Source organism: Tachypleus tridentatus, chromosome 9 (genome assembly GCF_004210375.1).
Source record: "Tachypleus tridentatus isolate NWPU-2018 chromosome 9, ASM421037v1, whole genome shotgun sequence".
NCBI classification, from domain to species: Eukaryota; Metazoa; Arthropoda; class Merostomata; order Xiphosura; family Limulidae; genus Tachypleus; species Tachypleus tridentatus.
In genome coordinates, this window is record NC_134833.1 from 34,052,646 (window position 1) to 34,069,317 (window position 16,672).

Consider the following 16,672-nt stretch of genomic DNA (forward strand, 5'->3'; position numbering starts at 1 on the left):
CCTTGTCAATAACGACCTTAATTTGAATAAAAGCTGACTATATTTTAACCTTTACCAACAGTGATCTTTAATTGGCTAAAGGATGGCTATACTTTAACCTTTACCAACAGTTTTTATCTGGCTTAAAGTTGGATTGATTGTAACTTTTTCAATAATCATTATCTCTCTAAAAGCTGTTTATCATTTCACCCTTGCCAATAGTAAACTTTATCTTGCCAAAAGTTGGTTATTCATTGGCTCCAACGAATAATAATCTTTATCTGGTTAAGAGTAGGCTATTCTATGATCTTCACTAACAACGGCCTTTTAGATTATTTGGCTATTCTTTGCTAGTTATCATTTTGATCATTGCCATCAACAGCCTAGAAAATAGTCGGTTTGATTATTTTCCAAAATTGTCATCTTTTGGTTAAATGCTGGATATCTTTCTAGCATTGCCAACAAGAATACAAGAAATCTTTCACTCTAAAACTATTTTTAGTAACATTTTTTAAAGAGGGTTGTTTCAACAATCTTGTCAGATATTACATTATTCTAATTATAGTTGCTAGGAGCCTATTCACGTCAGTTTATAGTATATGAGTTGGAGTTCGTGTTATGAAAATCACTCATAATATAATTTAACAAATCACTAGCTAATAAACCTGAAATACAAAAGAGGTATTATATTTATCATTATGTGTATGTTCTGCATGCAACAGATGAACATTTTTTATTTTATATCGTTATTTACTGTTATTTCAGAAACAACGCTGCCAAGTTACATATACATAGATATATTTAGAGAGCAATAGAGTTTCAATTCATTCTGATACCTTAAATATAAAAACAGCAACAAAAAACACGATAATTAAATAAATCAGTTCAATTATACTTGCAACATGCGGACCTTTTAAAAATATATACATTCAATAATATACATGATGAAACTGTAATAAAATAAGCTAATCTTCTCTGACAATTATGATTATCTCGGGGGAATTATATAAGAAAAATAAATAACTAAAATTATTTAAGTTCATAATATATAGGTAATTTTTGTCGTTGAATAATTTTAAGGGTTTGAAGTGTTTCTTGTGAAATTGTTTTTCAGTGCTTAACGTTTAATTGCTAGACAATATCTTCTTTAGTTACATTGTGAACCACGCGTATGTTATTTAGAAACTATGGTTAATAGTGCTTTACGAATAATAAATAAATAGCTGATTTAGTAAGTGAATATTATACATGGTCACCTAGTACAAGCTAATATGCGATTGAATGCAATGTATAGGCACCTGATGAATAATAATGCATAACTCTAAGTCATAGCAGTCCTAGAGCAGGGAAGCAATGACTGCTCCTAACAGGAACATCACAGATCCTGCACTATTGAAGTGACTTAATCTTTGAGTAAGTGACCGGGAATGAAGAAAGAATAAACCTCGGTGAGTTCAGTCACTGTCAAGAGGAACGCGCTAATTAGAATGCCAGTTGATTTACATAAAGTTGAAAGGCCTAGCATTTATCTGCCAGTAACATAACATTTTCCATATCACAAGATGTAGACGCCAAACCTGTATACTATTGAGTGAGAGTCCAGTTTTCTTCTTGCATTGGTTCAATCACGGCGTACGTTAAGAAGAAACAGAAGGCAAAAGAGAAGAACAAGAGCGGAAACACTACTTTGGAAATGTTGTCTATCTTCTTGGCAAGTTTTGGACACGTTCCCATTTCTGACTCTAACGTTTGAGGTCGACGCAACCAGGCAAAGATAGAAGCGGCAGCTCTGGCCTTCACTCCATCAAGTCGATTATTGTCAAATGTGGGAACCTCTGGATGCGTGTTGTTAGTTTCGTGTCTGTTTTCTTCACGTTCAACTTTGTGAGCGCTGCCCTGTTTACAATAAAATATGATCAACGGCGAAACAAGAAAACTTTAAAAAATGCAGATAGCGATGAAAAATGACCAGAGGTATACTGTTCATATAAACTGGACCATGATCAACGATAACAAAATAACAATAATAAAAATAACAGAAACTGATATCATAAAATTAATTACTAGTGGACTTAGACCTATTGTTGTGCCAACATCTAAAGTTTTGTTCAAAAAATACCGTATGAAATTAAATATTATAATTGAAAGGTTTCATAAAGAATGTCGTAAGATGATATGAATTCGAACACTATAACTAATACGAAAAAACATTCTCCAGAGGTTCATTTGTAAACTTGAGGGCTTGTAACGCTATAATTTGATATTCGAGAAACATAACTGATAAAGAGCTTATAGCTCCATTATGTAGCTTTACGTTAAAATAAAACAAAAGAGACCATAAACCGAAACCTAGTAAGATATTAAGTTCTTAGCTCAAGATTTGAGTGTTTTCTATTGTATGTTAGTAATAAGGGGAATATTTGGTTATTTATACAGTCTACCAAGATGGACTGGCATAAGTTAGTGGTGTTTAAAACTGTAATTTATAACATGGTATTGGTTATCCAGTACGATCAAGTATATTTCACGTTACAGTCTGCACCTTCACAAATAATGAATACAACTGCCTATTAAGTCTAAAGTTTTAAATTTGAAGGGATACTTAGATAAGTTTGCATCGCTAAATAAGTTAGCAGCTTGTATGAAACCTAGAAGAATTGTGTAAATTACAATCGCTTTGTTTTGTAGCGATAAAGTGCTATAATTGTATCCATAGTATAAAAGTAACATGTAATAATAAACGATAATTACATATAACGCCCTATCGTGACCATTGGTTAATATAGACGACTGGAGATGCGAGGTTCTCAGCATTGGTTAACACACGAGACTGGGGATCCAAGGTTCAAGATGTGGACATATCAAAATATAGGATATTAAAATCACTTTAAAGGGTGATTGCGTTATGAACGCGACAGTCAATCTCGTTATTCGGTTTAGATCAGCCTCTAGAAACAACTGGTTGGATATTACTTTGAACCGCAGCTAAAAGTTGGCCATAGCTATACCTGAACCGTAGGGGATCTCTTAATTGGTCGTTTAGCCAATTTTGTGTAAAATATATCGTTCAGGTGAAGAACAAATTATTACACATGGTTTACAGCTTTCTATGTTGGCAAATATAGCTACACTAGTAAGTTGAGAAAAAGTTATGGATGTCAATATCTGACTTAGTATACTAAGAGACAGTGGAGGATGTTAGTAACCGAATTTATATTTTGAGAAATTGTATGGGATGTTAATACCTGACGATTTGTTGAGAAGCAGTTGAAATAAAAGAATCTATTTTGATATGTTGAGAAGTGGGGATATTAATAGCTATCTTGATATGTTGAGAAGTGGAGATATTAATAGCTATCTTGATATGTTGAGAAGTGGGGATATTAATAGCTATCTTGATATGTTGGGAAGTGGGAATATTAATAGCTATCTTGATATGTTGTTAAGTCGAGATATTAATAGCTATCTTGATATGTTGTTAAGTGGAGATATTAATAGCTATCTTGATATGTTGAAAAGTGGAGATATTAATAGCTATCTTGATATGTTGAGAAGTGGGGATATTAATAGCTATCTTGATATGTTGGGAAGTGGGAATATTAATAGCTATCTTGATATGTTGTTAAGTCGAGATATTAATAGCTATCTTGATATGTTGAGAAGTGGGAATATTAATAGCTATCTTGATATGTTGTTAAGTCGAGATATTAATAGCTATCTTGATATGTTGAGAAGTGGGAATATTAATAGCTATCTTGATATGTTGAGAAGTGGGAATATTAATAGCTATCTTGATATGTTGAGAAGTGGGGATATTAATAGCTATCTTGATATGATGAGAAGTGGAGATATTAATAGCTATCTTGATATGTTGTTAAGTGGAGATATTAATAGCTATCTTGATATGTTGAGAAGTGGAGATATTAATAGCTATCTTGATATGTTGAGAAGTGGGGATATTAATAGCTATCTCGATAAGTTGTATAACATGTCTATTTTTTAAAATTGAGAAAAAATGCGGATGCTCACAGCTGTAATGATACTAATCCAGATATGTGTGTTTTCTTATAGCAAAACCACATCGGGCTATCTGATGAGTCTACCAATGGAAATCGAACCCCTGATTTTAACGTTGTAAATCCATAGATTTACCGCTGACATTCAGTTCTATTAAAACAGAGTGAGAGTTTTTTTTCCTGGCAATGTTATACATTAAGTGACTTGTGGGAAACGAGAAGAGTTATGGAAGGTTTTGAAGACGTGGTAACTGAAGACAGGGGTGTCATATTTGTTTTCTTTATTATGTTGATATCCATGGTATCAGATATATTCAAAATACTTCACATTACATGATTTTCATTTTTTTACAAAAATTCTTTCACATAACACTATTGTTTCTTAATTAATTTTAATTAAAGATTCCAGTAAAATACACTAAGAGTGTGGACAATATTTTTTATTATTATGAACCCTTTTCTGCCGGCCTATTAACTTATGAATATTACGTTATTCATATTTTAACATCAGACACTAAAATATAAAATGGATTAGACAGCGAACGTAAATTAACTATCTGTCGGATTAGGTGTGGTTTTAGTTGAATTTATTGATATATCTTATATCTGTTAGGAACTGTAATTTGCAGATCAGAACGTACAGATTTAAAAAAAACTAACGCAAAATTTGTCGGAGTTTTGTACAATATGTTTCAAATACATTACGTTTACTGAAGTTTCGTGGTTATTTTGTATAAGTTACATACTAGGACATTACTAAGGTTTGCCACTTTCAGTTATGTTTCATACGAGTAGGAACACAAGGAAGAGGAGAATGTTAAATGCCAGTCATTTTGTTTTCTGTTTCAACTCGTACAACATGGACACGAAATATGATTCATTTACAGAAATTGCTTTTACTCGAATATTTCAAATCTGGATTATTGAACTTTAAAAGTTTGAATATAGAAGTGACAAATTATTCAAAATAGTATTTTTTTCTCTCAGTCGCTGTAGACAAAGACATACGTAGGTTCTGTATCAAAATAAAACGAACCACTGATAGCTTGGAATAATCTAGATTTAGTTTACGAGAATAAAGTACTTTGAGAAATTGCCGGATTCCCTTCTAAACCGTCTTTAGATAATCACTTCTTTTAATGTTCGTCCTTCGTAATGGTAGATTAATTTGACACTTTACAGTGTGATCTTGAAGTGACGTCACATCATAATAATAGATTAATTTGACAGCTTACAATGTGACCTCTAAGTGACGTCTCATCATAATGGTAGATGTAATTGGACAGCAGCTTACAATGTAATCTCTAAATGACGTCTCATCATAATGGTAGATGTAATTGGACAGTTTACAACGTAACCTCTAAGTGACGTCGCATTATAATGGTAGGTGTAATTTGAAAGTTTACAATGTGATCTCTAAGTGACGTCGTGTTACAATGGTAGATGTAATTGGACAGCTTACAATGTGGCTTCTAAATGATGTCGCATTATAATGATAGATGTAATTGGACAGTTTACAATGTGATCTCTATGTAACGTCGCATCATAATAGTACATTAATTGGAAGTGCACAGAACTACACAGTGAGCTATCTGTGTTATGGCCGTCACAGGTATCGAAACCTGGATTTTAGCGTTATAAGTCTGGAGTCTTACATTGGTTTAGTGGTTAGCGTGTTGGGCTGCGGACATAAAAGTACATGGTTCGAGTCTTGATATGTCTCTGGATACTTTTCACACTTTCAGCTATAGAAGTGTTACGATTTTAAAGAAACTTCGTCTACGTAGTTTAAAGTGTCCACAGATGCTGCTAGTTGTTTCGTCTCCCTCTGATGAGCAGTTATAAATTATGGACAATTGTGGTGTGTAACCTGACTGTTTATTTGCCCATGTTTCATGTAAAGTGCCATTCAGATTACTTGATGTCTTGTGATTAAAAGCTGTTACGTTGCCGCTTTGAGAAGTGACATAGTAATTCAGAAGAATATATGTCGTGTGTAAAAGAATCTTCAAAAATACAAATCAGTTACGTTTACAAATACATTCCAAAAATTTCCCACCGTTTCGAACCCTCCTTGTTTTGAAAGTACCTCAGGCTATTTGTTTTATAAACCTCTAATCATTTTTATCTTTATAAACACAGAGCTGTTGTACAAACATCAGTGACTGAACTCCTAATTTTAGCATTATAAGCCGTCAATTTTATTACTTGGAGAGCTAAACACACAGGAAGATATATGTTGGTATGATTAAGTTAAATGTATTTTTGACTGTACACTAAATGGATTAAAAGCCTGGTGGAAACTGTGTGTTAAGAAGAGTCTTAAGAATATGAACTCAGTACAATGCATAGGAGTCAGTCTCTGGTACAGCAGTAAGTCTACGGATTTACAACACTAAAATTAGGAATTCGATTCCCCTAGGTGGACACAGCAGATAGCCCGGTGTGGCTTTGCTATTAAAAGCACAAACCAACAAAGGAGAACATTTCAAACAGAACGATTGTCTAAGACTTGAGCTTTAAATACCACAATCACTCAGTTCATTTATGTTAAAGCTGTAAATGAAAAATGTATAAGTTAAAAATGTTTTAAAGAGGAGTAAATAGCGTTAATCAACAAAACGCTATGGAATAAAGTGTAAAGAAAAAAAACACTTTAAGATTATCTGATAAACACATTATTGAATATGAAGGGTAGATGAAGCTTCATAAATCAGCACATCTATATTGCATGCAAGATTTTCATGTTTCACGCCCTGCAGCACACACATAAACCCCAAATGAAGTTAAAATCGTACCACCTCATATTTCCCAAATTTGCAACTTACTTGGGCCAATGCAGAATTGCCTCGATTCGACTCCGACACCAGCTGGGTACCTGCTGAACTAGGATGACTCGTTGCCGACTGATGACTGGGCCGTTTTCTGTGGAGATAGTTCACAGTTATGAACTCTAGCATGGAGGCATAGATAAAAAACATGCACACTCCGTCCCACATGTTCATGGCAGTTATACTGGACACGACTGGTAAAGTTGACCGGAAGCTGTTAGTGGTGGTGCAGAAGTTCAACATGGTTGTCACACCGATCATAACGCGGGCAGGGACAGCGTTGATGTCCAACCAGAAACTGATGAAGGAACTGGAAACCAGGATGATCCCTGGGACAAAGACGGTGCTGAAGTAAAACGACTTGTCTCGGGTAAAGACAAGCAACACCTTTAAGCAGCTGTATTCATCTACGGAGATTCAAAACAGTTGGCATAATGGAACATCTCCATTCAGAATGTACATTATATCTTGCACTGATCTGATGAAAATACCCACCATAGACCCACATCTGATTGCTCCATAACAGCGGGATAACCACATGATGAGAGAAAACACTTTGGTATTCCAGTTCGTTACATTTTAGTCAATCTTGTTAACTGAAATTAAAACTAGAAGCGACATAGAAAATAAATTTTATGAACATTCAAAGCATTCTAGGTACTCAATAAACTCCACTTAAGAGTATAATATTGTGACTTTACCTGTCTCCAGTATTGCAACAGCCAAACACTAAGGTGCTATAGATCACATACTAAACGCTTTGTTTTATAAATATGTAAGTAAACGTAAGTACTCTAATGTTATAACTGAGTATGAAAAATGCTTATACGTTTCAGTGTTATCTCTTTATGTAAGACAAATATTAAGATATCTTGGCGTTATATCACTAATATTACACAATAATGTATTTTTTAAATGATTCAACTTTACAGTTCACTTTCTCAATTCATAGCTGTTGTTATTTTGAATTAAGCACAAAGCTACTCAATGGATTATCTGTGCTCTGCTCACCACGGGTATCGAAATCCGGTTTTTAGCGTTGTAAGTCCGCAGACATATCGCTGAGCCACTGGGGGGCCAATTCATAGCTAAAAATTTGTTCTCCATAAAGTTAACTGAACTGTTAGTACAACTGGTCTTGAAATATAACTAAAATGCCACAATAAATCATATTTAAACATAAACTTCACAAATCAATCAATCACTGACATGAAATTACTTTGTAAGATCAAAACACAAAGTATCTCGTCATCCACTCTATTCAAAACATTTTATGTTAAAATGAGTGGTTGTAATTTATTCAAACGCGACGCCTTGTTAGTCTGTTAGTTCTTTTCCAGCTCTAAGATCTCGAATTTTTTCAGCAAAGGACAATTAAGTTTAACCGGCATAATTTAAAAAAAGTAAAAGTTTGGTTTGTTTTTGAGTTTCGCGCGAAGCTACACGAGGGTTATCTGCGCTAACCGTCCCTAATTTAGTAGTGTAAGACTAGAGGAAAGGCAGCTAGTCATCACCACCCACCATCAGGGTTATCTGCACTAGCTGTCCCTAATTTAGCAGTGTAAGACTAGAGGAAAGGCAGCTTGTCATCACCACCCACATCCACATGCCCCCGCAGTTGAAAGGGCGAGCATGTTTGGTGTGACGGGGATTCAAACCTGCGACCCTCGGATTACGGGTCGAGTGCCTTAACCACCTGGTCATGCCGGACTTAAAAGTAAAAGTACAATCTAAATTTGTTGAGTAACGAAGAATTCGTTAATTTAGTTATTGCAATGTTAACAAACATCAAAGGTTAATTTAATAGGCCAGAACATCTAACACTAAGAATGAAGGTTTACAAAACAATATGCTAAAAATTAGATATAAGTTATTTTTTTCTAAAAAACATGAATGTCTGTATGAACTTCGTTCCATTTATTAGATTACACGACCAACAAGCGTGACGTGTTAACTTTTTGTATTTGGCAGCATTATGTATTTGATTTACTGTAGTGTTGCATTGGTCAAATATATCCTGTCGTTTCTATAAACGAATGTTATTACTCACCTCTCCAAGTGTATTTTCTATCACAGTCTCCAGTGTCGTTCTTTACTAGGTAGGCATTATGTTGTCTCAGGGAACTTGCATTGATTATATTTTGTTCTGAAGGGGACCACTGTAATCTTACTTGTGTCTTTTCACTGGACACTAATATCAAGATACAAAACCTGTAAGTTTCACGTATTTCTTACGTCCTCAATATTGAGAAAATATACTAGCCCGTCCTCAGAGAGGAACCTTTGTTATAATTTGAAAAAAAAACTCGTTTTAAAAATTGTTGCGATAAATGTGGAATTAACCAAAAAAAAACGTAAACAAGTAGCTCCATCTAGACCAAAATACATATAGTTACTTATTGAAATGTATACAAATAGCTTTAATTATACTGAAATATGAATCTTTAAAACACTGATATAATGGATATTTTTTTTTGTTTTACCTGCACACGAAGGAATAAAGAGTTAAAACAAAAAATAATATCGGGTCTTAAATTCTGGAGTTAATCATTTGCTGGTTTACAAAATTTCACTTTTATTTTAGCATGTTATGAAACGCAAATTACGAATGAAGATAACTAAAACGCATTGACTACGAATATTAATAAATAATGCTATACTTGCCACTTTCATAGGCAAAAGGACACTTTGGGTTGTCAAATGGGAATATTCTCAGGTTTCCTTGACAGTTTATAACCATCTCTCTTCTACAAGAAAAATTAGGAACGTTCAGCCATAAAACGATATCCAAGTACAAAAGTCTATGTATTGAAACACAGCAAATGAGACATAAAGATATGGTAAAGTATCGGTATTCTATAACAAAATATCAATAGTTTAGACTCAATTATAGAATTTCTCAAATGTCCGTGACAGTTTTTCTCATATACATGTTCTGTGTGTAATTTGGCTGAGTACAGAAATTTTAGGAAAACTACAATTCATTGTTCTGTATTACAAAACCAAATGGACTCATAATTTGGTACATATAGAATGATGACTTCAAACAGTGTTGTCAAACTCATATTAAAGTGAAGTACAATGTTTAAGTCCAAGTTACCTGGTAAATTGGCTCATTGCTGCATTATATTTGGTTTGGTTTGTTTTGAATTTCGCGCAAAAATACTCGAGGGTTATCTGCGCTAGCCGTCCCTAATTTAGCAGTGTAAGACTAGAGGGAAGACAGCTAGTCATCACCACCCACCGCCAACTCTTGGGATGCTCTTTTACCAATCAATAGTGGGATTGACCGTCACATTATAACGACCGCACGGCTGAAAGGGCTAGCATGTTTTGTGTGAGGGCGATTCGAACCCGAGACCCACAGAGTACGAGTCGAGCACCTTAACAACCTGGCTATGCCGGGCCATCAGATAACTGGTAAACGAGAAAATTAATACATGTGGTCACGATTCACAAGATTCTTCTGTTAGTGAGTGATCACGAGTTAAAAGATCCCTCTTTTAGTGAGTGGTCACGATTCACGAGATCTCTCTTTTAATGAGTGGTCACGATTCACAAGATCCCTCTTTCAGTGAGTGGTCACGATTTACAAGATCCCTCTTTTAATGAGTGGTCACGATTCACAACATCCCTCTTTTAGTGAGTGGTCACAATTCACAAGGCCCCTCTTTTAATGAGTGGTCACGATTCACAAGATCCCTCTTTTAGTGAGTGGTCACAATTCACAAGGTCCCTCTTTTAGTGAGTGGTCACAATTCACAAGGTCCCTCTTTTAATGAGTGGTCACGATTCACAAGATCCCATTTTTAGTGAGTGGTCACAATTCACAAGGTCCCTCTTTTAGTGAGTGGTCACAATTCACAAGGTGCCTCTTTTAATGAGTGGTCACGATTCACAAGATCCCTCTTTTAGTGAGTGGTCACGATTCACAAGATCTCTCTTTTAGTGAGTGGTCACTATTCACGAGATCTCTCTTTTAATGAGTGGTCACGATTCACAACATCCCTCTTTCAGTGAGTAGTCACGATTTACAAGATCCCTCTTTTAATGAGTGGTCACGATTCACAACATCCCTCTTTTAGTGAGTGGTCACAATTCACAAGGCCCCTCTTTTAATGAGTGGTCACGATTCACAAGATCCCTCTTTTAGTGAGTGGTCACAATTCACAAGGTCCCTCTTTTAGTGAGTGGTCACAATTCACAAGGTCCCTCTTTTAATGAGTGGTCACGATTCACAAGATCCCATTTTTAGTGAGTGGTCACAATTCACAAGGTCCCTCTTTTAGTGAGTGGTCACAATTCACAAGGTGCCTCTTTTAATGAGTGGTCACGATTCACAAGATCCCTCTTTTAGTGAGTGGTCACGATTCACAAGATCTCTCTTTTAGTGAGTGGTCACTATTCACAAGACCCCTCTTTTAATGAGTGGTCACGATTCACAAGATCCCTCTTTTAGTGAGAAAAGCAGATATTGGAAGGTGATGAATATTTTTACTCTCCTTCATGCTTTCCCGATGAGTTTATCCAGTTTACTAAATACCACATACCCTCAAGACTTTCAGCAAAGGACAATTAAGTTTAACCTGAATAATTCTGAAAAAGTAAAAGTACAAGTCAAATTTTGTTGAGCAACAAAGAAATCGTTTATAATAAACAGAAAAATCAACTAATATTCCTTATCATTTTTCCTTGTTGTCTGTGTGTATTTTAGAATGTTAACATCAATAATGAAAAAAAAAAATGTATTTTTACTAAGATTCTAATTGAAAGGAGGCTTATACCTTTGGGTGTAATGGACAAAGCCTTCTGGAGTCACACGGAGAGTTATATGGACGGGAACTAGCGGGTACTTGAAATCGCCATGTTTTATAAAATACGTCTCTGGTAACCAGACCTTCCCAGCATGCGTTAGTGCATTCAGATATCTATGCCTACCTCCGTCATTATATATTAAACGAGGGTCCTCCCAAACTTGGTGTAATAGAAACTCCACCTCGTATCTCTGCCAGAAACAACAATAAAATGATGATAAATTCAGCATAATAATAAAGTAAAATATTCGCAAGCATTTCGTACAGAAAGGTTTAAATGATTTAAATGAGATACTTTCAATGGTTTATATTGATGCCTCTTGAAAAAGTTTAAGTCATGCGTAAAAAATATCGTTTACGTTTCAGTACCTTGTTTTTTTCTGTCTCTTTTAAATGCAGTTGAATACTTGTCAAAGAGGAATAGATGAGTGCATTTTAGAATATTTCTTGTTAGGTTAGACAGACATATTCCCTCACAGTAGGACTAGTGATTATATCCACCGCCCACCACCAATAGATCTTTTTTGCTATTTTTCTCGCAGTTACCATAAATGCCAATTATCTCCTTATTTCAAAACCGTAAAAATATATTAATTAAGCTATGCTCCCCATCTTAGAACATCCATCATGATTATGGTATGTGAATTAATTTTATTCATTAATTTTAGGCACAGGGTAACAACGAAACAAACCAATAATCGCTGGTTTGTCAAAATGTATCAGATTCAAATTCCATGGATACCATTGGAAAATAATTCCAGTCCGGTTCAGGAAAAATATGTGCACGTAATTCATATTATTAGAAAATGGGATCCTAGCCAGCGACTGTGTGAATTCAACAAATTGTCTCTATTCAAAATTATTTTTTAAAAATATTCGAATTAATTTTTTGGATATAGTTTGTAAAACAAGTTATTGGTTGTTGTTATGAAAGATTTGTATTCGCTTCTTTAAAAAATATCGATTTTAAAATTTTATCCCTAACGCCAATCAAGTTCATTCTTTTACTGTGAACATGTCTGTGTACCTAAATTGTTCAAAACACATTGTTTTATGACGTCAGTCCGCGTATTTTTTTGAACAGCCCTCGTATTTCATACTTTTCAGAATTATTATATTTGTATCATATTTGAATATTAAGATAGCAAATGCACGAACTCATGTGACAAATATAATCAACAGTTTTCTGTTGGTTTTTATGTATAAAACTGTTGGCAACTGACTGATTCTTGATCATCGCAGGTAAAATCTATAAATAATTTGAGGCAATAAGAAATAGTTTTAAATATTGACCTCTTAAATAGATTACATACCAAACTAGATTCATCTGGGGACGAGAGTGTTAGAATTGTTACTGTGACGTTCACGATCGTTTGGTCTAGATTGAAAGAAGAAAACGAAATAATGAAATGATTTTAATACATTTATAATGAAAAGAAATTGATAATATAATAATGGGTACGGAACAAATTATAATTACCTTATTTATCTAGTGGATATCTAAAACTGTTTGTATGTTCTAGAAGTTATAGTTGGCTGCAAGGTGTAAACTAAATACAAGAACATATTAAATGGACTTCTAATCAAATCAGGCGTCTTTTCAAATATTTCTGTTTAATTTTAGTGTTACAAGGAGAAAAGATCGTTCTATTACTATTGAAAGTATTGCAAACAATAATTTTTCGAATAAAACGGATCACCAAGGTGCGTGTCTTTTTGATATTTTTAATCGCATGAACTAAACAATCTAGTCAAATACCAAAATATTTAATTAAGCCTAACCATCCTTAAATTAGAACTAGAAAGAAAGTTTGTTTGTTTGTTTTTTGGAATTTCGCACAAAGCTACTCGAGGGCTATCTGTGCTAGCCGTCCCTAATTTAGCAGTGTAAGACTAGAGGGAAGGCAGCTAGTCATCACCACCCACCGCCAACTCTTGGGCTACTCTTTTACCAACGAATAGTGGGATTGACCTAACATTATAACGCCCCCGCAGTTGAAAGGGCGAACATGTTTGGTATGATGGAGATTCGAACCTGCGACCCTCGGATTACGAGTCGAGTGCCTTAACCATCTGGTCATGGCAGGCCGTCTTCTTAATAATGAAAACACTTTCTAGTCAACAGAACACTTATAATGCCTAAGAGGTTTTTGAACTATTCTTGGATGTTTTGGAACACAAATTAACCAGTAATCACTAAACAATCTCGTTCGTGTAACTGACGATTATATTCCATCATAGCAGTCATTCGATATATTCTATGACTGAAATACAGCAATACGTACCAAAATACCCTAGTGTCTGTACAATAATTAAATCAGCATTCGAGCTCATAAGTACACCTCACCTTTTGGTCTCATTCTTAAGTCATACCTAGTGGGTTCTAACAGATAGTCCAGAATAGATTTATCAGAAGCGTTTTGGAACCTGGAAAAGGAAAACCAAAAAGTCAGAAATAAATAGTTGTATTTGAAACTGGAACTTACAAGCTTACAAGAGATGAATTATATTACATATTCTGAGTATATAAACACTAGAAAACATGAAATTTAGTAAACGTAACAAGCGTGGGGAGACATTATTTCCAAACACTCAAGACAGGCTGAACTAACCAAACTAATTACATTCTGACATTAATTCTAATTAGAATATTACGTACTAATTAGAGTATATTAAGTCATAAAATATTTCTGTCCATTACACACAGTTGGAAGTGAAATACATCGTCAAAATCAGAAGTTTTTTAAAGCAACAAAACGTTTTTTTAAACTTTTAATCGTAACTTTAAGACTGATGTAATTTCAACTTTCTTCTGTTGAAAAGAGCAAGTCACTAATACGTGGCGCCATCTACGTTATCTATAAGCTCTCAGTCTACAAATTCATCAAAGTTTTACTGTAATTATAAAGAAGAAATTTGATATTCCTAACATAACGTAAGTTACCGAAATGATGGTGTAACTTATTTAATTCTCAGATGATTTAAAGTAGGCTCACTATCAAAAAATAATGTTACTATTTCCTCGACAATGTGATGACCTATCTAATCAACAACAAATAAAAATATAAAATATACTATTGAATAATTATCTTAAGTTATTCATCAGTGTTAAAATGCGTGGCAAATGTGGATATATGTAAAATTATATTTTTTATCATGACAGTTAGAAGAAAGTTAAAATTGGAATTTCATCAAGATAAATTTGATTCAGCGCTTTCAGCGAGTACTGTTGGGCGGACTGAATATACGATTTTCTGTTACAGCAAACCAAATTATTTCTTAAATATAGTCGTTACTGTTATATATATATATATACTAAAAAATAATGTTTTGTTTTTATGATTCTAAGAAATAGATTTTATCATGATTTCTAATCATATTGTGTTTTTACCCGTTAGGCATTTTAACTGTTGGCTTGAATATTATATACCGCATTGTATATTGCCTGACCAGGCATGGCCAGGTGTTTAAGACGCACGACTCGTAATCCGAGGATCGCGGGTTACGAACACGCGTCACACCATTTCAGTCATGGGTCGTTATAATGTGACAGTCCGTCCCACTATTTGTTGGTAAAACTGTAGCCCAAGAGTTGACGGTGGGTTGTGATGACTAGCTGCCTTCCCTCTATTCTTACATTGCTGAATTAGTGATGGCCATGGGAAATAGCCCGCGTGTCGCTTTGCGCAAAATTTAAAACAAACAAACAGACAAAAACTGCTAACACATATATCCAATTTAAAATGCTGTCGGGCCCGGCATGGCCAGGTGGTTAAGGTACTCGACTTATAATCCGATGGTCCTGGATTCGAATCCCCATCACACCAAACATGTTCGCCCTTTCAGCCGTGGGGGCGTTATTACGTTATCGTCAATCCCACTATTGGTTTATAAAAAAGTAGCTTAAGAGTTGGCGGTGGGTGGTTATGATTAACTGCCTTCCCTCTAGTCGTACACTGCAAAATTAGGGACGGCTAGCGCAGATAGCCCTCGAGTAGCTTAGCGCGAAATTCAAAACAAATACATAAAATGTTATCGATATTGAATAACTAATTACAGTTTGTGACCAAATATCATGATGAAAGCTGATAACTTACTTCAGTAGGTTTTGATCAGTGAAGGCACCTCCAATCAGTTTTAGACTGATCGTGAACAATGTCACGAGAGGAAAAATATCTTTAACTTTGTGGCTCATTTTGGTACCTGAAATACATAAAAAGGTAAGAGAAAATAAACGAAAAAAATATAATATTCAAGCAAAATTTTCATGCCACATATTTTCAACTTAAACTAATAAAATTTTATCTAACAAATAACCGCCGGGTTCAGTGGACAAATCGCCCGGGCGAAGCATTTGTTATTTGCATGTTTAGTATAAAGTTGCCGTTAAAGAAGTACATCTAAAGAAACACATTATCACCTTTACAAGGAAAGATGTTTGTGTTCTGAATGTTTCCAATGGTATTGGAAACGGTTGTTAAAGTGGATAACTGAAAGTTAAATAGCCAAAGTGTTCATCTTTCTTTTTTATTTTCCCACTTGAGCCAAAAACGTGCGAATGTTTTACAATGACTTTAGTATGACAGTGCAAAAAAGTCACGAAACAATTAATAAAAAAATGTGTACCTGTAGAATGACTTCAGCGCCAAAAAAATTCATATGTAAGTATAACACAGCTATACGTTTGCCATATGTTATTTCTATACTGTAGGTTCATCGACAGCAAGTCCATAGAAGCCAAGATTATGAACAGTAATGATTAATAATCTATTGTAGCCAATTATGTGTTATAATCTTAATATCCGAGGTTGTTCTGCAAGTGCAATGAAGAAACTGGTATGATATTAACAATATGCCATTGTACTAAAACAATAAAACGAATGTTTTTTATGAATCTACTTCAATGAAACTATTTAAAAATAGAGAGTAAACTAGTAATAAAACATTTTGGAGAAACTAATTATGATGTACGTGTGGTAATGCCATAAACTACAGAAACGAGGTAGGGTTTAATGCACAAAACCATACAAAC

General features: G+C 34.5%; 1 protein-coding gene across 1 annotated transcript in view; it reads right to left on the reverse strand.

The window, feature by feature from the left end:
* Positions 1-972: 972 nt before the first annotated feature.
* Positions 973-16,672, reverse strand: part of LOC143225036 (glutamate-gated chloride channel-like) — a 120,050-nt gene continuing 104,350 nt past the window's right edge. The window contains exons 2-9 of the mRNA XM_076453698.1: positions 15,738-15,843; positions 13,988-14,067; positions 12,954-13,018; positions 11,611-11,831; positions 9,491-9,573; positions 8,877-9,017; positions 6,824-7,233; positions 973-1,875 (exon numbers count right to left, since the gene is read on the reverse strand). Coding sequence (XP_076309813.1) covers positions 1,564-1,875; positions 6,824-7,233; positions 8,877-9,017; positions 9,491-9,573; positions 11,611-11,831; positions 12,954-13,018; positions 13,988-14,067; positions 15,738-15,835 — 1,410 coding nt within the window. The 5' untranslated portion in view covers positions 15,836-15,843 and the 3' untranslated portion in view covers positions 973-1,563. The remainder of the gene's footprint in view (positions 1,876-6,823; positions 7,234-8,876; positions 9,018-9,490; positions 9,574-11,610; positions 11,832-12,953; positions 13,019-13,987; positions 14,068-15,737; positions 15,844-16,672) is intronic.